The following is a 22,577-nucleotide window of genomic DNA, read 5'->3' on the forward strand; positions in this document are numbered from 1 at the left end:
CATGGATGAGTAGAGCTTTATTGTTGATTGAGCGAGCATTCTGCAGCATAAACGTTGCACCGTTGTTAGTGAATGCTGGGGAAGGCGGTGTGGAGGGAACGACACTGTCAACACAGACCAGGGACCTCAGATTATTCAGGGTGCACAGGTGTGGTCTGTTGTGATGACGTCGTAGCTGCACGTTGGAGCCCCCGTCAGACAGCACTGAGGGAACACCATGATCAGTGTAAACAAACTTGCACCGGGAGGCTCTATGAACATAACAGGGGCGATGTAGGAGTCTGAGAGACTTAATGTCATCGATGCAGTTTGGAATGAAGTGACAGAAGAGGTCCAGGAGTTGCGTTGATGAGTATTTGAAGAACACCATGTTTGCAGCACTGGAGCGCCAGCTAAATCCTGGAGCTGCAATCCGTGGAGGAGGCTCCCAACCTCGGACCGCAGCAGCAGCAGGGAATGCAGCCAGAACAGCAGCAGCAAACAGTGTAGCCAGAACACGAGGTGGATAGTCCTGGAGTCGTGGCATGGAGGAGTCCAAACGTGAGCAACGGAGTGACGTTGGATAATCCACAGTAAATTGATAGCGCCGCTTGGTCGGCGGAGCTAACAGCTGGCCGGCGGCTAACAGCTAACAGCTGATCACTGGAGAAGGCGAGCACACAGAGTCAAATGTGCACAATCTTCTGACAGTTAGCAGCACCAGACAGTGGAGTGTAAATACAACTTATAGTGATAACTTATTCCTACATGCAGTGATTGTAGGCACAGATTTAAACAAGAGGCGAAGTTGTTGCTACGGAACTGAGAAGCGGCGACAAACACGCCAGCGTCCTCTCGATTCCTCGGGAATTGAAGACCCACGAGGAGACGTTTCTGGTGGATTGCAACCAACTTGGCTAGGTGCATACCACCACCTAGTGTACCGGAGTGTGAGAACCCATGTAATCAGGAAGTGTCGAGTTCCCCTTTCTCACACCAGGGGATTACATCTTAATTTGAGTTTCAATCTAGTTTTTTTTTACTTGGTCTTAATGTGGAAGAAAAAGAGCACCAGTCAGTGTTTTAGCTGTGTATGATACATCCACGGTTATTACAAATGTAGAGCAATCATAGTTTCCTTTGGCTGCCTTTATGCTCTGGCTTTGGATTGTGTTTGTGTCCAGTATGTGAAGTAATTGTTGAAAATGTCTTCCTGTGAAGCAGTGAGAATAAAGAAACATGTCGGCTGTTTAAAAAGTTAGACGGGAGCAAACTCACTGACGCTGTCTTTGTGTGTTTCAGTATGGACGGTCGGACAGCTACCGCGTGGCCACCACGACGGACAAGGATGAGAAGGAGTCGCCCAAGAAGAAGGGGGGCAAGGATCTCGATGACCTCAAGAAGGAAGTTCCCATCGTAAGTGCACCGCTTCCTTCCTTCCTGCTGCTGTCAGGCTGCATAACCAGCTGAGCTCACAGCAGATCACAAACACTTAGAACACTTAAACACTTTAATCACTTTTGGCCACTTTAATTTCGTTCATCATCTGGTGCAATACATAATACATTTAAATACTTTCATATACTGTTTTTTTCCGTCTGTATATTTAATATTGCTATTGTATTCTTTTTTACTGTTTTTTATTACTGTTTTACTGTTTATTTCTATTACTTTACTTTATTTATATTATATTACTATGTGTCTCTGTCTGCACTGCTGCTGTAATCCTGCAATTTCCCCACTGCGGGACTAATAAAGGATTATCTTATCTTATTTGATCTTATCTTTCCTGCAACCTTGCTGCAATTTGTCACACATTTTGTGGTTGCCTCTTATTCGGTGGCACCCAGCAACCTGGAAGTCTCATTTCAAATTAATTGTAGAAAGACATAATGAACATAAGCCCTGAAGTCCCCGTCGAGAAGTGAGTCGTTCATAGATAGTGCATCCTGGCCTCAGTCCAGCATTCAAAGAGCTGCGATTCCAACTCTAATCTAATCTCCATTTGAAAAGGAGATACCAGAGACGTGGTATTCTGTACCGGCTGCTGTAGTTCGATGTGCTATTTCAGAGCAATTTATTCGTATTGTGGAAGGATTTGCTCCTGAACAGGGGTCAAACCCTCACTGACACATTTTGATTTCCAAAGTAAGTATTTTTTCTAAAATACAAAGAAATGATAGTATAAAATTACAAAAAACTACCTCAACCAAGATGACATAGAGCAGTAAGGAGAGTTCTAAATTAAATCAAAAATGTATCTTTAGTATAATTTCAAACGGATGATTGATGAGTTTGTTTAAAAGTTTGCTTTGTTTCTTAATTTCTTTGTAGACGGAACACAAAATGTCTGTTGAGGAGGTTTGCCGGAAGTACAGCACTGATATCGTCCAGGTAAGTGGTTCACTTCAGATCAGAAATGACACTTTAAGACTGTCAGTTCCCCTTCACATGGTTGTTTCTGTCCTGATTCAACACAGTGCTGGTGATTCTACAATGATTCAATCCAGTATCTCCTGTTCACAACACTATCTTCTTTCCATCCTGTCTGTTCCTTTCCTGCGGCCTCTCTATAACATCAACCTCTCCTCCTTTCCTTTAATCCACCTTCCTCCTTTCCCTCTGCCCCTCTCAGGGTTTGACCAATGCCAAGGCAGCAGAGTACCTGGTCAAGGATGGCCTCAACGCCCTGACTCCGCCCCCCACCACCCCAGAGTGGGTCAAGTTCTGTCGCCAGCTGTTCGGTGGCTTCTCCGTCCTGCTGTGGCTCGGCGCCATCCTCTGCTTCCTCGCCTACGCCATCCAGGCTGCCACGGAGGACGAGCCCGCCGGGGATAACGTAAGTGGAGAGTTGTAGGGTTAGACGGATGATGGTAATAGGCCTGGGGATGACATCCCATTTTCAAACTCACCATCCATCAGAATACGCAAGTCTGCCAGAGACTCCATCCACAAAGAGCAGCGGAATCAAAGCACAACCAACCCTCAATCATGGGGGCTTTTGCAAAGGCAACAAAATGTATGTCAACCGTGGCAAGACCGTACGAGGGCAGTTACTACCAGTAGAGCGGTCTGATTTATTGATCTCAGCTTACTGAAGCAAATTGCAACAAATGCGCCTCCATCAATAGATATCTATATCTATGTGCGTCTCTCTCTTCAGCTGTTTTTGGACGATAAGTGTGTATATCGTTATTGCTGGTAGGCCAATATTGCCCAATCCTAGACAGTTCTCAGTCCCACCACTACTTGTACAGTACCTGTGAGAAGCCAGATATTAAAAACCTACAGAAGGGGGGTGAGCAAGAAAGGTGTGTGTGTGTGTGTGTGTGTGTGTGTGTGTGTGTGTGTGTGTGTGTGTGTGTGTGTGTGTGTGTGTGTGTGTGTGTGTGTGTGTGTGTGTGTGTGGTGTATGTGTGTGTGTGTGTGCTCCCCGTCCTCCACCACATCACTCAAAAAGTGTTTTGCTGAGTCACCGCTCCTCTGGGACCTAGCTTTGTCAGTGACAAAGGTTGAGTCAGTCGTTTGTCTGAATCGTGCCAGCTGAAAACCCGTCGTCAGTGTGACAGATGCCAACCTGTTAGCATCCGCGTCTGAGCCTGCCGCGGGGAGCGCGTGACTCATAGTAATGGCGGGCTAAAAGAGGGCGCTCATGGGTCAGCACCGTTTCATGTCGAGTCACTACGCAGAGCAGAGCCGGGGCACTGAGGCTAAGCAGCGCTGACACCCACACAGCATGGCGGGACAAAATAGTTGGTTCAGACTACAGGGGAGGACTCGTCACAACAACTGTGACGAGTCAGCATGAGTTACGCACCCGGAATGTATACTCACACCGATTACTAGTTAACCCTTTGGAGTCATGGGTCATTTTCTTGATTTTACATAATTTCTTAAATTCACTTTTTAAAGTCACTTGCATATGATTGATACCCATGTGTTTTACATCTAAAATTGCAGAACAATCTCAGCTCTCTATATAATGAGGCACCATTGTCATAAGGCAAAAGTGTAAAGAGAAATATTACTCTAAAGCTGAAAAATGTAATCTAGATTTTGGAAAATCTTCATATCTCTTGTGAAAACATAGCTTTATTCAGAAGGTCGAACTGTTTTGGTGCTTGAAATTAGTTTACCAGAGGTCTTAGGTACACAAAAGCAGTGAAATATATGAATACAAAAATGGTAGAAACATGTAAATAAATGTCTAAAATCAAATTTATTATTATATGGTGAGGTGATGAGCTGTGGCTGGCGTTGTGGCCTGCAGTGATGATTTGGCAGAGACGGACTGGAGGCTGCTAAAGCGATGCTGCATGTTGTCCTCTGGACCCTGGCAGCTGCAAATCCTCTCTGTAAAATACATTACTAATAGTTAGTATAAGTTCACTGAAAGAAAGTAACAGGATAGTGACAATATTTGATTATGCCCCGTTCAGTCTCAGACCCATTTAGCTACTGCACCGCTACTTCCGGTTAGCGAGCAGCTAACCTAACAACATGGTCATTTCAGTCTCACAAACACATAACAGAGATCCCACACGACTAAGCGTACTACGTTCACTGAACGAAAGTTAACAGGGATCGTGACAATATTTGAACACCCACCGTTCAGTTTTTTATCCACCCTGTAGCCATATATAACTCCGTTAGCGATCGTTAGCTTGCTCGCTCCGTGTTAGGAGCTAACGTGAGGTAAACAATACGGCAGTAACGATTAACAGAGCTATAACACTACTAAGCGTACTACGTTCACTGAACAAAAGTTAACAGGGATCGTGACAATATTTGAGCACCCACCGTTCAGTCTTATAGTCAGCCTGTAGACATATATAACCCCGTTAGTGATCGTTAGCGATCGTTAGCTCACTACCCGCTAGCTTCGTGTTAGCGGCAGCTCTATCTGGCTACAGGTCCCATTACTAACGTAAATATGCTATTGCAAAGTTCAGTAAATGCACTTACGCATCTTCCAATGGATCCCTTTGCTTGGCGTTGTCCTGTAGATCTCAGGGATCGACTCCTTCAGGCTCTATTTATATTTGAAGCTGCGCCGTTCTCCAGTATAGCTTCGCTCAGCCAGCCTGCCTGCTCTTTTTCTCTCTCTCCCAGTGAAGCTGTGTACGCATCATATGACACGTCTGGGTGTGTAGAATGCTCTATCTTGCTGTGTGAATCTCATATGATCTCGCGGACAAAAGGCAGAGGAAGCTGAAGTTTAACTAAATCTTGGAGACGTGGAACCATATTTCTGTGCAGAATTATCGTGATTGAGTGAATATTTTCAAAACGGCAGTATCGTATAGCGCGTGCGCGCGCTCGAAGACCTCGAAGGGTTAACAGTTACGTCAGATGGTACAGCACTTAGATGGGACATAAATAAAAGGCTTATTTTGTTATATTCAGAAGCCTGAACTTCCTGAAATAGCGTGACAAGATGTGTCACTGATGGCTTTTTCAACTCGGCCTCTCTGTCTGTGTCTCTCCACTCGTCTGTTCCCTATCATGTGATACATTTAGATTAAAGTTGAAGTTAAACATGAGGTCTAACCTCTGTTTCCCTGCCTCTCTTTGCAGCTGTATCTGGGTATCGTGCTGTCAGCCGTCGTCATCATCACCGGCTGCTTCTCCTACTTCCAGGAAGCGAAGAGCTCCAAGATCATGGAGTCCTTTAAGAACATGGTCCCTCAGGTACTGGACGCTCAGTAGTTCAACCAGGAGATTGTGATCTGTTTTTGTGATCGTTGTTGCCAAAAGGATTTTAACTCAAGAAATGCAAGTTGAAAATGTGCACGAACTTTTCAGCTTTCAGCTTTCAGATGGATTCCACAAAATCGATTTTAGGCAAGAGATTGAAAGTAAAATTCCTTTGTAACACTGTAAATTATTTTAAAATATCATAATATATAGACCATAATATTTCTTACAAATTAAAAGTGAATTAATGCTCGAACAAATGAAAACAGATGCTTTAATTAGATATTAGATATTAAATAGGTATTCCACAACATGTACACATAACTGTACTGCGATGAAACATATCATGACGTTTCTTAACTAATTCATGAACATGTGCATATCATGGGTTGGAAGTGGCTCAACACTCTTATACTGTTTAAAAGCAGGCCTAAACCTTGAAAGGCCGACATGCTGCGAGAGTCTATGTCATGAAACGTTATTTTACCAGAGACCTTTCAGAAAGAAGACGGAATTTAGTCAGTTTCCTGTATCTGTCCGGTGGGTTTCACCGACTGCCCCGCCCCTTTAGGAGAGTATCGGTAGGTCCTGAGTCTATCAGCTACAATAGAAGAACACAGATTACGACCGATTCTTTTGCTCCATTGTCACCCACGTAAAAAATTGCACCCTGTTTTCACAAGTCACATATCTTCTGAAAATTCAGACACTGGCATGGCAATTTTCAGACGTACAAATCCAGAGGAAATTAACTTTGTTCCAGACCTTTCTCTGTCTCGGTAACACACTTTCGCGTTGCCAACGCCCGATCTCATTTTCGTAATGCTATGTCAGCAAAATAAAACACATATACATTATGCAAATATAATTGAATCTGCTTTCATCCATCCACGCGGCATTCGCAACAAACAATCTGGGAGGATAAATCACGGTGTTGAGCGATGGCATTGTTCATCAGCTCAACCCTGACAGAAAGCACTATGTACGGGTATGAGGTTACTCAATAATTCACACAGTTATTCCTGGAGGTGCTAAGCCTGAGTAATGAAAAAGAATAATGGAAACAAATCAGGTCATAATAACTATATTACATTGTGTTCCCGAGTAAAGCAGGTGTTTATTATTAGGTGGACAACTATATGTTATGAAGCTGCAGGCTGCAGTATCAGGATATCACAGCCAGCACACTTGTTCTTTTTACCCCAATCTGTGATGTATCCTTTAATTGATTTAGTCTCTGGCCTGTTTCATCTTTTATCTCAATAATAGTTTGTGTTCTTTTTTGGCTTTACATATTTGCTCTCTCCCCCCTCTCTCTCTCTCTGTACCCAGCAAGCCCTGGTGATCCGTGAGGGAGAGAAGATGCAGATCAACGCTGAGCAGGTGGTGGCAGGAGACCTGGTGGAGGTGAAAGGAGGAGACCGGATCCCCGCTGACCTCCGCATCGTCTCCTCCCACGGCTGCAAGGTGGGTTCCAGGCACAGACTCACTCCTTCAGTCACGGAAAAGCCAAGGAGGACTCGAGGATCATTTATGGTTGTTTTGCGACACAGGGTTACACAAAGAGATGCAGTTGGAGCCCATTTGCTACACAAGAAAAACTTGACAAAACAAAAACATGTTTTACAGCGTGGCTACGAGTGTCCAACTATTTTCTTTTACATTTGGTGCTCAGCACCTCGTCAAGTGCAGCTAATGAGCTGCGTGTGTTTACAGCTGGCTCCATCCAGATGCCAGGATGGAGCCAGCTGTAAACACACGCAGCTCATTAGCTGTCGGTGGCAGCAAAGATGTGGTTGCGCCACAGAAGTTTAAATAAAAGTGGATAATACGAGTGTGACATCAGCAGTGAGATTCTGTCCACCACCTTTGGAATCAACCTGATGTGTCAAGCGATGAATTATTATCTAAAAAAGCACAGCCGCCTTGCATTCTGATAATAAGACATGAGTGGTGTAACAGACCGTTGTTGATCCGTAGGGTTAATTACACAGTTTAACCTTGATTGTGTGAAATATATATTTTACTGACGAGCGTTATTGCTGATATTCAGTCAAATATGGTATCGCTAATAATGCTTTCTATTCCTATTTCTATTACTATATCTTTTATAATCAGAATCAGAAACCGTTTATTTGCCAGGAATGTTTATACAAACAAGGAATTTTTCTAGGCGTTTACAACTAATCTGGTTTGAAATGGAGAGGAGGAAGTTCAGTAATGTCGGCCGCATCGGTGCTAACAGCAGGTTACATTATGACGTGTTCAGACGTCTTCAGAGAAGATTTGTATTGGCGAAGGTACATTTTAATGTTATCGTGTGTTCTAATGCAATCTTGTGAAATGTAGTTTTGGTGAGAAATTTAAATAAGTCCAGATTCTTAAAGGAGAGGTTTTCACAGCGTCATATTTGAGATGAATTATGAACACTAGCTCTGAGCATCTTATAATACTAAGACATAAGACACATGTTTTTTTATCAATAAAAACACAATCTTTTCCTTTCATTAATCCTAATCACTTGAATTGTGTTTTATGGAAACAAAAAAAAACACTTTAAATGATTATAACAAAGTAATTAAATAAGTGTTAATGGTTTACACTGAGGTCAGAGCCCTGAAAGGATTTTTGGGATGGTGAAGACCAGCTGCTATAACAAAACAAAAATCTGCCAAAAATGGATCCTTATTGGCAATTGGTATCGGCGGCCTAAACCCGTCATCAGAAGATCTCTCAAAGTTATATTTGCTCCCTTTGTTCTTGTGCTGATCCGATCCGTGACTCAAATCTGTGACCGGATCCGAACCGTCGGCTTTATGGTCGGGCTCACCCCAATTCTAAATTCATTGTACTGTAACCGCTTTGTAAACATTAACCTGATTGCTTTTAAAGTCCTGATCCTCCCTAAATGGTGCCGGTGCAAGCTGAGGACAAACACAGATCTCCATGTTAAATACACTTTGATTTCCCTCATATGATCCTCAAATCGTCCTCCGAATGTTATCTGGGAAAGAATGTTTGATGAAAACAACCTCTACACGGCAACACACAACCATTAGAGGCTCCAAAAAAGCAATCTGTCTCCGTACATTGTCTTATCATGAATCCCTGCTCCCTCTTCTTCCTCTCTGTCCCTCTCTCTTGCACACTAACCAGGTGGACAACTCGTCCCTGACCGGTGAATCAGAGCCCCAGACCAGGTCCCCCGACGGCACCCATGACAACCCTCTGGAGACCCGCAACATTGCCTTCTTCTCCACCAACTGTGTGGAGGGTAAGGAACCGGCATGCTATCCGAAACCTTGTTATTGTTATTATTGTTAACCATTGTTAACCATTCTTATTATGTACCATCATATTCGTCGCATGTACTGTACAAAGCATTTACTGTTTGGATTAGAAAAGATGTTTCTATATACTGTATATACTGTGTGTGTGTGTGTGTGTGTGTGTGTGTGTGTGTGTGTGTGTGTGTGTGTGTGTGTGTGTGTGTGTGTGTGTGTGTGTGTGGTTCCGGTTCAGTGCTCAGATAGTCCTGCAAACAAACACACTGCACATTAGCTCTCGTTGTAGGTCAAAGTGTTGAAAACGTGACTCCCACTGTGCCTGTTCCATCCCATCATATCACCGTGACGACCCCTCTGACTCACACTCAGCGCCTCACAGTGGTAGAACAGGAACACCGTGATGTGTGGCGCCCTCCTGTGGACACACTGTTGCATTGCATTTACTATCCAAGCATCACCGCTTGCAACTCTGTCCAAACGTTCTTCTAGACCAGGGGTCGGCATGCGGCTCGTTAGACCCTCTGTTGCGGCTCCCTGAGGCTTTGAAAAAATATATAAATACTTTTGCCCAGTGGGCAATCTTTCAAAGGGAACTCCTATTATCTTGGAGTTTAAGGTGATATTGTGTCACTAAGAAATTGCAATTTTCGTTGCTGTCAAGCACCTTTCCCTTCAGGTGGCTCATCATGATTTGCAGAGCCCCACCCTCGCTAAACTATCGACGGATACATAAATAAAAAGAAAATTCACGAAGAAAAATAGAGAGTTTAATTCTGCATGGACGTATTCATTTGCTTTCACTGCCAACGATACTGCTGACCTGTATGCCTGATATGTGGCGAGAAGTTATCAAACAACAAAACATGTATTGTTGAAAGATACTTCCAGAACAAGCACACAGCATCTGCTGAACAGTAACAAGCTGCAGAAGAGCGAAGAAGAGCGATTCCTCAACTGCTGCAGCAAACTGAGCAAAGTAGATATACTTTCAGGAAGTGGATCAAGTCTCCAAACTCCACTACTGCTGCTGGTTCTGTGGCAGCTTATGAGACAGTGAGGCGTCCGCTAGTAAAAACGGATCCGTCCTCCGTTTGCGGTGCTCTAAAAGTCCGTAGTGAGGACGCTCAGTGTAAACGTAGCAAAAGATATACGTTTTAAAATGGAGACCTCACGTGAGGATGACAGGGATTGAACCTGCTACCTTGTGATTACAGGATCAACACTCTACCACATGAGCTCAATGTAGAACGACGCATGACTTTTTTTCTCCTCTTCATAAGAGTTTGATAGTTATAAACAGGTAAAATAGCAAGACAATGTCTAGCATTGTCTTTATTCTTGTTCTATAATTTCATAAATACAACAGATTATAGTTTTTGTACACATAATATTGCTTATATAAAACTTCATAAGCTGTGATATCAAATAGCTTTTGCCGCTCCAGACAAAATGGCTCTTTGGATAGGAAAGGTTGCTGACCTGTTCTATACTGACCACACCAGACTCCTGATACTGGTCACATGTTTAGATAATTAGCTATTATATATAATAATATATGTTTACATATAAAAGAGTTTTATAAAATAGCATGGTGTGTATAATAGTTTAAAAAAGTTTTAAAAATTGTTTAATAAATGTTAATTTATTTTCAACTTCTTAAATCTGAGTATTTACTGCTTTGGTAATTTTCTTCTTGCTTTTCTGTTTTCCTCCGTCTTCATCTTTTCTGAAACAGATTAAAGAAGTTCATAATAAAAAACTAAAAACACTGCTCCCTCTTCTCTAATTCTTCAGGAACGGCGCGCGGCATCGTCGTGTGCACTGGCGACCGCACAGTGATGGGCCGCATCGCCACGCTCACCTCAGGCCTGGAGGCTGGCAAGGTACCACACGCCTTACTGTTCACTATTCCACAACGGTCTGCTGTGTCTTTCACAAGCACCATGAAGGAGGTCGCTTGCTAAAAACAGGCTCATTTCTGTAATCGTTCAGTTGCTCATTCACATACTCAGCTCACATAACATAACAGCTCAATTGACTACATTTATTACGTGTTCTCAGCTTCAAGTGTAAAAACAAGCTATTTAGACAAACAACCCCAAGTTTCTCCTCGGGCGCTTCACACCAGCTCACTGCTCCTAAAATAATGAAATGCGGTCAAATTTCATTACTTAACAATTTTACATGAGGATAAACAAAACAGTCAATCATCTTCTTCTACTCCCCAGACTCCCATTGCCAAGGAGATCGAGCACTTCATCCAGATCATCACCGGCGTGGCCGTCTTCCTGGGCGTGAGCTTCTTCGTGCTGTCGATCGTCCTGGGTTACTCCTGGCTGGAGGCCGTCATCTTCCTCATCGGCATCATCGTTGCTAATGTGCCAGAGGGACTGCTGGCCACGGTCACTGTGAGTAGGGAGAGACATAACAAGTGTGTGTGTGTGTGAGAGAGAGAGAGAGAGAGAGAGAGAGAGAGAGAGAGAGAGTTTGTGGTAGTAGAATGGTAGTATTTCTAGTACAGTTATATTAGGGGAGCACAGGGTGAAGACTGCAACACTCACTCAAAAATAGTAACTATAGGAACTAAATATTCATAGTTTTTTTTGCACATATAGAACTTTATTTGCATTGTTCTAACAAAGTGATTGTATTTGTTTTTGTCTGATGGAGCAATCTGGTTTACTTTAAAGTGCAATTTTCTTTATTCTATTATTTATTAAAGCAAATATGGAGGAGTTAAACATTATGTTATTGCAATAAAAATTCAGCAAGGACCATTTTGTTACAACTATGTTGGGGAAGTGGGGCGTGAACATTTTGCGTTCAGTGTTTTCAGTCCGATGTTGTCTTGTCCTGTCTGCTGTTTGATCTCGTCCCTGCACCCCCGTTTCCCTGCGTTTGTGTTCATACCGGTGTGTTGTTTTTGTTGTTGATGTATGTCTCTCTGTGCATCTCTGATGTGCTTTTAACATTCTCTCTGTGTCAGCGCCTGTTCCCGTGGTGACGGTGGTGTATTGTCTTGCGTTTGTATATCTCTCTTTACATCTCTCCTTCTCCCAAAGCGGCCCCACATGTGTTTGTGTGTTTGTGTTCTCTCCATCTTTCTCTCCGTATGTCTCTCTCTCTCTCTCTCTCTCTCTCTCTCTCTCTCTCTCTCTCTCCCTCTTTTCCAGGCCAGTCGTGGTGCTGCCGGCAATGACAACGGCTAGCTAATGTAATGATATTAGGCTAATGGACAGTCTGCTTCTTGAAATGAATTCGGCCTTTCTCTGCTCGGCTAGTTCTGTTTGGCCCACGGGTCTTTGCCGTACTTGGCATGATGTCATAACGCACACGCACACGCTCATTTCCACCGCTTCTCTCGTTCACGCCTCATTCTCTCTCTCTGCATCTCCGCTGTTTGGGCTGTATTTCATTTCCGGAAAGGAGGTTTTAGTGCATTTTGATTTTTAGAGCATTGTTAAGAGCCAGATGAACGTCTCCAGGTGTGGGGGCGGGTTTTCTTTCTGGGTGTGCTTTATAGTTTCAGGTACAGTATGGCACAGAGTTAGTTTAGATACCTGGAGATGTTCATCTGTACTGTTAGTTTCACACACGGATACTAATAATGTTTTCTCTTTCTCCTTTGGTTCCGTCTCTCCTTTTTGTCCCACTCTGTCCTCAACGACTCCTTTCCTTCCTGTCGTTCCTCCTCTCCTCGCTGTCGTTTCCTCTCGGCTCCTCTCAGGTGTGTCTGACTCTGACGGCAAAGCGAATGGCTCGCAAGAACTGCCTGGTGAAGAACTTGGAGGCCGTGGAAACCCTCGGCTCCACCTCCACCATCTGCTCCGACAAGACGGGCACCCTGACCCAGAACCGGATGACCGTGGCTCACATGTGGTTTGACAACCAGATCCACGAGGCCGACACCACCGAGGACCAGTCCGGTGAGATTTCTCCAGCCTCTGTCCCTGCTTCCATGCAGCGTGCATTAAGATCTCCTGACAAATATTCAGAATATTTGTGACCTGAGTTCCTCTCTGACAGCACCAACTGCTGGCCGGCATCCAAAATAAACTAAAATAGCTGAATAAATGTTTTCAGACCGTCAAAATGCAGCTTGATCCGGAACAGATGCGACTATTTTGCTCGTCAATCTATCTGTTGATTATTACTTTGATCATTAGAAGAAAAGCTATATTTTATTATTTCAAGCATTTTATAGGGAAAACACGTATCCCTCATCTTGTGCAATAAGTTTTTACCACAATAAAAAGAAAGAGAATATAATGGAAATGTCGTATCGTTGAAGAAAGAAAGATTAATTGTAGACTGTCTGACTGATGGCATGAAGTATTCCAAAGTAACATCACACGACGTTGTACTCCAGTGACTCTCGGACCTTCATGAGCGTCAGCCGGCAGTTTTCTGCCCGTTTGACAAACAAACTCACAATTCCAGGTTCATGTAAAATCAAACGTAACGGGACAGAAATACCGTCCATCTGTTTTCACTCCTTTTTTCTTATAGATTCATGTCCTTTGAGCTTTATCAAGCGTTAGCTTTGAAATAGAGCTTCATCCGCCTTCATTGCTCCATCTCAGAACAGAGACAACAGATGCAAGGTATTTCTCTCCGTTACGTTCGTTTGTAGATCAGAACCTGTGGACGTGCGTTTGCCTCTGCACTTTTCTCCACTGAGAAATTTGATAATTTCTCGCCACATATCAGGCATACAGGTCAGCAGTATCAAAAAAACGTTCTTGTCATTCATCACATGAGCTACACACACAAGGCTTTGGCTTACTCCTCTCACCTTTTAACATCGACCCAACTAAAGGGTGACGAACGTCGTTGCCGACTATTCTTACATTGATTTGAATTGATCGGCTGTTGCAGGGTGCCATAGGCTGAGACACCTGTCCATAAAGGTTCCTCTCCCCCATTATTCTCTAGGCTCCTCTTTCGACAAAAGCTCCGCAACATGGGGGTCTTTGGCCCGCATCGCTGCTCTGTGCAACCGCGCCTCCTTCAAGGCCGGCCAGGATGCTTTGCCCATCCTGAAGCGCGACGTGGCCGGCGACGCCTCCGAGTCCGCCCTGCTGAAGTGCATCGAGCTGTCCTGCGGCGCCGTCAAAGCCATGAGAGACAAGAACAAGAAGGTGGCCGAGATCCCCTTCAACTCCACCAACAAGTACCAGGTTCGTCCCCTTTCATTTGTAGTGAATGGGCTTAAACATGCACGAACACCGCACACGTCTTAAAAGGTTCTCACGCTCTTGTTATAATCTGTTCTCATCAGCTCTCAATTCATGAAACTGAGGATGAAAACGACAACCGCTACCTGTTGGTGATGAAGGGAGCCCCAGAGAGGATCCTCGACCGCAGCTCCACCATCATGGTGCAGGGCAAGGAGCAGCCCATGGACGATGAGTTGAAAGAGGCCTTCCAGAACGCCTATCAGGAACTGGGAGGACTGGGAGAGCGAGTACTGGGTAAGGATGATGGAACACAGTGGTAATTCAACAAAAGGTTCATGATTTGGAATTTTAATTTACCAATAAAGTTTTTCTGTGTCCTGTGTTTTATAATTCATTCGTCCCTAATCCCTCCAGGTTTCTGCCACGTGTTCCTGCCAGAGGACAAGTACCCCAAAGGTTTTGCCTTCGACACGGATGACGTCAACTTCGTGACGGACAACCTTTGCTTCGTGGGCCTCATGTCCATGATCGACCCTCCCCGCGCTGCCGTGCCCGACGCCGTGGGCAAATGCCGCTCCGCTGGCATCAAGGTGGGCACCTTTCAAGTCTGGCATTTCAAAAGGCCCGGAAAAGCAGAACATGGCATCCACCAAGATGTGAAGGCTGTAGATGATTGCCACACTCGTTTTTAGAGGAAGGGCGTTCCATTGATAGTATTTATTGTATTATTTTTCTCTTTTCCCTATTCCTTCTATATTAACAAATGGCCTTTTTCTCCTCTTGCTTGTTGTTTTCTTTTTCCTTCCCTTTCATCGCCAACCTTCATCTTCCTCTTCCTATATTTCAGGTAATTATGGTGACTGGTGACCACCCAATCACAGCCAAGGCCATTGCTAAGGGTGTGGGCATCATCTCCGAGGGCAACGAGACAGTGGAAGACATTGCTGCACGCCTCAACATCCCCGTCAGCCAGGTCAACCCAAGGCAAGACAGGGAATATAATATCATTACATGCATTGAAAGATATAGATTGGACTTTTGCAATCACTTTTATACAGCCGAGCTCTGTTTTACGACAGCGTATTATGGTCATTGTAGGTCAAAAATATATATATAATACGGATGCAGGGATATATTTAAGTTTTAAGTGGCTAATTTACAAGAAAAGAAACATGAATATTCTCTAAGATTATGAAGTCATACATTTGCGAGGAAAAAAAAAGTGGCATTCTTTGAGATTAAAGTCACAGATTTATGAATTTTGTTTCCAGAATTTTTATCACATTGTTTCACTTTGCAAGGACACAACACAGACGAAACCGTTAAACACACTGCGGTAACGGGAGCCGCCAAGTGCAAAATATATTATACAAGTATTTATTTATGTCCATAAAAAACACTGAAAGAACATGAAAGAAAACGCTTATTTGTGTCTCAGCACCGTCCTCTCACTCAGAGGCGATCGTTGGAGAGGACAGAAACCGCAATCTTTAGGATTTATTTAAAACAGATGGTCTATCCTGAGGATAAAGTGCAATGCATTCCAATGTCAGCCTTATCTTCGTAAAATACAGTACATATTCTGTATTTCACGACCTTCACTTCGCTCAGAGGCCATCCTCATTATAAGAACATTAGGAAGTTAAGACGGTAGTTGGTACACAATTTGTCTCTTTCATTTCAGGAAACTCTCTTTTTTTTTCAGAATATTACCCCCCTCCGTGTTTTTTTTTATAATGACCTACAACGGCCCTAATACTCCATCGATGAGTCTGGTCTTTTACTTTGCAGCACCTTTATATCACAGTAGTTTTTATGATTTGTTATATTTTATAATAACATATATAATATAGTTATTTTTGCTTTTATCTGCGTTGTGTAGAGACGCCAAGGCCTGTGTGATCCACGGCACAGATCTGAAAGAACTCGATCAGGATCAGATGGACGATATTTTGAAGAACCACACGGAGATCGTCTTCGCCAGAACGTCCCCGCAGCAGAAGCTCATCATCGTAGAAGGCTGCCAGAGACAGGTACACTCACAGTGCACACACAGTACACACACAGTGCACTCACAGTACACTCACAGTGCACTCACAGTGCACTCACAGTACACACACAGTGCACTCACAGTGCACTCACAGTACACACACAGTACACTCACAGTGCACTCACAGTACACACACAGTACACTCACAGTGCACTCACAGTACACTCACAGTGCACTCACAGTGCACTCACAGTACACACACAGTACACACACGCACAAGCTCATGGCTTTCAGCGCTGTGCGTCCCGGACGGGGATGAAACACCTCAAATGCATGTCTTCCTCTTCTGTCAGGGTGCCATCGTGGCCGTGACAGGCGACGGCGTGAACGACTCACCCGCCCTGAAGAAGGCTGACATCGGCGTCGCCATGGGAATCTCTGGGTCAGACGTGTCCAAACAGGCCGCCGACATGATCCTGCTGGACGACAACTTTGCCTCCATCGTCACCGGAGTAGAGGAAGGTGAGGGAGGGGCGGGAAAGGAGGCAAAGGCACCTCGAAGAAAGAGTCTAGCTAAAGCTGAGATCAAATGTTTTTGCATCGGGCCTCAGAAGAACAAGGGTTTACTTCGGTTGAGAGTATATGTAGGTTGCACATACTTGTGTAATATTCTACTCCTTACATTTCAGACATAAGCAGTTCATGTTTGAAAGGAGAAGGATGTTGTATTCTACTTCCAGTCTCTTTTTGTCCTGTTTTTACCAGAATAGTAGACGGAACAGTGAAAAATAATAAATAAGATGGAATGACAAGAAAGACACTTATGAATGCTATGTTAATGAGTTCATAATAATAATAATGTATTTTATAGAGCTAGTGGTGTGGGGTCTACTTTACATCAAGTCGTATTTCCATCATCTTTCTTATTTAACCGGGATGATCCTGTTTAATGGATCTAAAATAAAAACCAGAACAGCTCGAGCATTCAGTTTCAGGCAGAGGGATACAACCACAAGGCGGTAATATTTATGACACTATTTCAATACTTTTATTAAGTATTGTGATTATTGGCTTACAGAAGCTTTTGGCTGAGGTTGTACACACTTAAGGGATGTGAAGCATTTGAGGACACGCCAAGAAATGACGAGGAGCTTCACCTGTTCAGAGGTCTGCGTTTATTTTCATCCCCTCAGGCCGACTGATCTTTGACAACCTGAAGAAGTCCATCGCGTACACTCTGACCAGCAACATCCCAGAAATCACCCCCTTCCTGTTCTTCATCTTGGTCAACATCCCGCTGCCTCTGGGCACCATCACCATCCTCTGCATCGACCTGGGAACCGACATGGTAACAGAAGAGTGACACTCACACTGTAGCCTGACGGGACACGTGGGAGGTGTCCAGTCAGGCGAAAGAGAAATGTAGCAGCCGATGTGTGAACGCACTTATTACTCACAGGTGGCCTCACACACTCGGCTGTTGTTTTAAACACCCAGCATGCACAGTAAACCAGTAGAGCTGTCTGAACTGTATGCATGTCAGACGGGTACTAGAAGATACACAGCATGGTTATCATCATGAAGACACACAGGTGTGTAACATAAGAATGTTAAACTGCGCCGCATGAATCACATAGAATGGAAACATTTAGAATCTGAAAGATGCTGAACATAATTTGTGGGGTTTTTAATGAAATAAAGCCAGAGATATAAAAACACAATTTAGGATGTAATTTCTACGAGTTGAGGAAATTGTGGACGTTTAGGTTCAATGAGAAGGTTTAAGTAACTTCAGGGGCAGCGGTTAAGAATGGAAAGTCCGGCGTCACAGAATTGTCTTAGGCGATCATAACGTTACATTTCCGATTATTGAATGTTCTGCATCGAGTCGTAAGCGTTCGAGTCCCTCACCTCCACCATCAACCAGTCCAGTCCTACAGACTGGATAGACATCCCTCACACAATCCCTCTATTTAGCGCTGAAGTTGAGTTCAAGGTTATGGATAAAAAGTATGTACACAGAAAAGGACACTAGGTGGCAGTGTGAGACCAGTCCAGTTTGCAAAAACATACCCAGATATAAATGTATTGTGTTCACTGCTGACACATGAAATCACTATACCAGCATTGTCTGTCTCCTCGTCAGGTACCGGCCATTTCTCTCGCCTATGAGGCAGCGGAGAGTGACATCATGAAGCGGCAGCCCAGGAACCCACTGAGGGACAAACTGGTCAACGAGAGACTTATCAGTATCGCCTATGGACAGATCGGTAGGTGCCATGTTTGTGTTATTCAACACACAGTACAGACCTATGGTCAGTGTGTCGCATTTACTACATATATTTATTAATTTTATACATTTAAAACATTGTTCATACCTTCCCCCAAATTAAACATATAGTAATACTATGTGTATGTATGTATATGTATATATATATATATATATATAAAATCTTTTTTATTATTATTATTATTGTATGTACTTCGTTCAGTTTAAATTGGGGGAGGGTCACTTAACCACACTAAAATATGAAGAAGGGAAAAAATTAGAATGAAAATAAACATTAAGTAAATATCATTTTAAAAGATATATATCAAATACTGAATTAATACACATTTAAATACAGAGTCCCTGCCTGCCCCCTGTTGTTGTTATATTATATTATATATTAGTTAAGACCATATGCATACATGCAGAGATCTGACAACCTTTACTGGTCCCAAACACAACATGGGTTTGTTCCTAACACACTGCTCTACACCAGTTTGCTATCATCAGTGTTCTTATCAGTGGCGGAGCCGTCAGGGCCGGCTAAGCCTTCTCTGCTGGCCTAAACAGAATCACAAAGTTATAGCTATTTATTTAAAAAAAAAGTAATCTTTTAAAAGAATATATAATTAAAAGTTATATATATTTCATAATGTAATTGTTTTTCACAAATACACTATATGTATTATAATTATTTTTCCCTATTAGCTTATTTTCCAGCTGATCCACTGAAGGCCCAAGTAGAAAATCCACGGCCCGCCGCTGGTTCTTAGGCTGTCTGACAGCACCTTGATATCCACGTGATTCTAATTCAGTCAAAAATATATAAAGTATATAAAGTACAATTCCCATCAGTGGCCGGCCAATCAGAGCACGGTTCCCTTCTTTTCTGTCATCTCATCATCATCTCCAATGATTATAACGGGTGTGAATCTCTGCGTCTGCAGGCATGATCCAAGCTCTCGGCGGGTTCTTCGCCTACTTCGTCATCATGGCTGAAAACGGGTTTCTGCCGTCCGTGCTTGTCGGCATCCGGCTCAACTGGGACGATCGCTCCACCAACGACCTGGAGGACAGCTACGGGCAGCAATGGGTACGAGTGATGTCACACAGGACCCGCGTTCTGCTGCCAGCTCTGTTTGACTGACCGCATGGAGAGTCAGTTACCTGTTTTACACTTGTGTACCGTGATGTTGTTTTTAGAATATTTCCTTTAACAACAGCAATCTTTGAAATGATCAAAACACAAACATGAATGTATAGAAACGCGTCACGCCGACAACCGTCTGAATAGAAGTCCATCTTCCTCTTTCCCTGTCCAGACCTACGAGCAACGGAAGATCGTGGAGTTCACTTGCCACACGGCATTCTTCGTCAGCATCGTGGTGGTTCAGTGGGCCGATGTCATCATCTGCAAGACCAGGCGTAACTCTGTGTTCCAGCAGGGCATGAAGTGAGTCAAATACACACAAACCTTATTTTGTTACATTCAAAATGTACCTTGTCTTTAAAGGGACAGTTCACAAAAAAATACATATTCATCCTCTCACTTGTAGTTGTAATACTGCATATACTGCTATAAACTATACTCATAATAAGTATAGTTGTTTTATGCAGTTGCAATATAGAATATATATATATTCAGTTTATGAATTTACACATTTTATTGCATATTTATTAAGTAACTATTTTTAAAAAGATTTTTTTAATGGATGCTCATTTTAAATGTATTATTTAAAAAATCTCACGTACCCCCTGGAGGGCCTTTACGTACCACTGCTCTACAACATGATGGAACTAGATGGCTTGTGCTGCTCAAAGAAAACTCATCAGCAAAGTCTCTTGTGAGACATCATGACCCGTTCACTCGAGATGATCCACAGACCTTGTTGAGAACAGTGCAATGTAGAAACTGTTCTCTCCGAACTAACATCCACCGACCGTATCAACTCGCAGAAGGATGCGTGCGCTTATACTGCAGGATGTGTCTCCTCGTGTCTCAATGTCGCGCTGGCGCGAGCACAAGCCTCGCATGAGACAGATGCACGCTTCTCTCTGCGCTGTGATGCGGTTGGTGGCTGTAGTTCAGTTAGTTGCAGAAGAAAAAAAGCAATTTCCCACTGCTGCCACTAGGCGTCACTAGAGAGCCAGGTTTTACTGACACATCTTTCATTTATGGCCACAATGTATGGCCCATGTTTGTTTGATCCCCTTTCCCCTGGGTCCACCTTGTCTGGCTCTTGACCCGCCGGTCCTCTTCCTCAGCTGCTCTGTCCTGCGCAGCATTTACAGTCCAGGCGCACGAGCCCACATACTGGTGCCGCCTGCAGGAAATCTACTTTGAAGCCATTGTACGATCCAAAAGCAGATTAAGATAGCAACTGAATCTAACTTTTCTTTCTGCACTTATTGTCTTGCAGGAATAAGATTTTGATCTTCGGCCTGTTTGAGGAAACGGCTCTGGCTGCTTTCCTGTCCTACTGCCCCGGCATGGACGTGGCACTACGGATGTACCCGCTCAAGTAAGCAGCGCTTCAACACACAGACCTCCATGTTCACTTTCAGCGCTAACGAGTTATGTGTAATGCGATGTCATTATTACTGTGTTCTTTAGTACTGACTGCTCTCATCCTCCTCTTCCTCCTCCTCCTCCTTCCTCAGGCCCAGCTGGTGGTTCTGTGCATTCCCATACAGTTTCCTCATATTTGTGTACGATGAAATCCGAAAACTCATCCTTCGTCGAAACCCTGGAGGTCAGATAACACACACGTTCACGCTCACACATACTTGTGTACTATTTCAGCCGCACAGCAGTTTCACTCATAGCTGCACTAAGCGAACCAAATGCTTTTCAAACAACGAGCATTTTCTTTGTGTGAGCCTGCAGCCTGAAAGCTGCCCATTTTCAATTTGTAGAAAATAGATTAGATAGAACGTTGAGCTGTATTCACCTCACCAGCCTGCCATTAAACTACAGTACACCATATGTTTACATTAGTTGATGTGGGGATGTCAGATTTGGTCCATTTTCTTTTGATAGCCCGACTCCCATTAGCCGGTAACTAACTAACTAAGAGGCGCTTTCCTTTTACTCAATTGATTGATTCTGAACTAAAACTTTAAATTTGAACTTAAATGAAGTGAAAACACGCAGTGAAAGGGTTTTAAGACTAAGACTGGACAACACCGGTATGCTGTCAATAACAAGGTAGTCCCGCCCTAAAGCGTCCCCTGCTTTATCGTCTGTCTGACTCTAAATGACCATAATTTACTAAATGAACATCATGCTGTATGAAGAAGACTAGATACTAGAGATTGAGACATAAACTCATGTTTACAATGTTTACTGAGGGAATAAATCAAGAGAGAAGTATATAGACTTCTATACAACCAGAGGAGTCGCCCCTGGTGGTCAGGAGAGAGAATGCAAGTTTATGACACTTCTGCATTGGCGTCACATTTCAGAACCGGAGGCTTCCTGTGTTTTACATCTTCAGCACGTAGCTCTGAACAGCTCATTTGGTTACCAGGGACACAGCAACAGACAAGAGGTCAAAACTGTTCTCGTTGGTTAGCCAGTTCACCGCTAACATCCCTAATAGCATGTCCTATTATGTAATATTACTCCAACTTTGATTACATGCCAGTATAGATGTTTACAGGGTGATAAGAAGAATAGATTGCAAATGTAAGGGAAAAAAAGGATTGCAACTTTTAAGGACAATCTCATCCAGGCCCTCCTCTTTTTAAATAATAATGTTGCTCTAATGGCCCACCAATAGATATAGATAATGTAATAATTTGATAGATAACTCTTCTCTCTCTTGTCCCCTGTTTCTCTCCTCTGCAGGCTGGGTGGAAAGAGAGACGTACTACTAAATTATCAAAACATCATTTCCTTCTCACCCCTGAACTCACCCCTTCTTCTGTCTCCCCCTCCTCTTTTCCTCCTCTTTTCCTCCTCTTCTCCATCCATCCCTCCTCTCCCGTCAACATGCTGGAACTGTACAAGAAGATAACGTCCTGCCCATCCTCCTCTCCTCCTCCTCTCATCCTCCTCTCCATCCTCATCCCCCACAAAGAAACAAACAAAACGAAAATGATCACACGCCAAGACGCCGTGAGGACCAGCGCCAGAGGAAGAGAGGATGAGGTGTGATGGGTGTAAATCTTCC

At 43.5% G+C, this 22,577-nt stretch overlaps 1 protein-coding gene across 1 annotated transcript; it reads left to right on the plus strand.

Annotated features, from left to right (window-relative positions):
• Window positions 1–1,184: 1,184 nt before the first annotated feature.
• On the plus strand, window positions 1,185–22,281 carry atp1a3a (ATPase Na+/K+ transporting subunit alpha 3a; the record flags this gene model as incomplete). Its single annotated transcript, XM_079232432.1, has 23 exons — window positions 1,185–1,202; window positions 1,282–1,395; window positions 2,314–2,373; window positions 2,615–2,818; window positions 5,557–5,670; window positions 7,009–7,143; window positions 8,833–8,950; window positions 10,758–10,846; window positions 11,192–11,371; window positions 12,691–12,889; window positions 13,899–14,143; window positions 14,245–14,437; window positions 14,558–14,733; window positions 14,991–15,127; window positions 16,026–16,176; window positions 16,487–16,655; window positions 17,327–17,481; window positions 18,280–18,403; window positions 19,350–19,495; window positions 19,725–19,855; window positions 20,823–20,924; window positions 21,064–21,155; window positions 22,253–22,281. The coding sequence occupies 23 exons, from the start codon at window positions 1,185–1,187 to the stop codon at window positions 22,279–22,281; spliced, it is 3,081 nt and encodes a 1,026-aa protein (XP_079088558.1).
• Between the last annotated feature and the right edge of the window lie 296 nt (window positions 22,282–22,577).

Source organism: Taurulus bubalis (genome assembly GCF_910589615.1).
Source record: "Taurulus bubalis genome assembly, chromosome: 16".
Lineage (NCBI taxonomy): Eukaryota > Metazoa > Chordata > Actinopteri > Perciformes > Cottidae > Taurulus > Taurulus bubalis.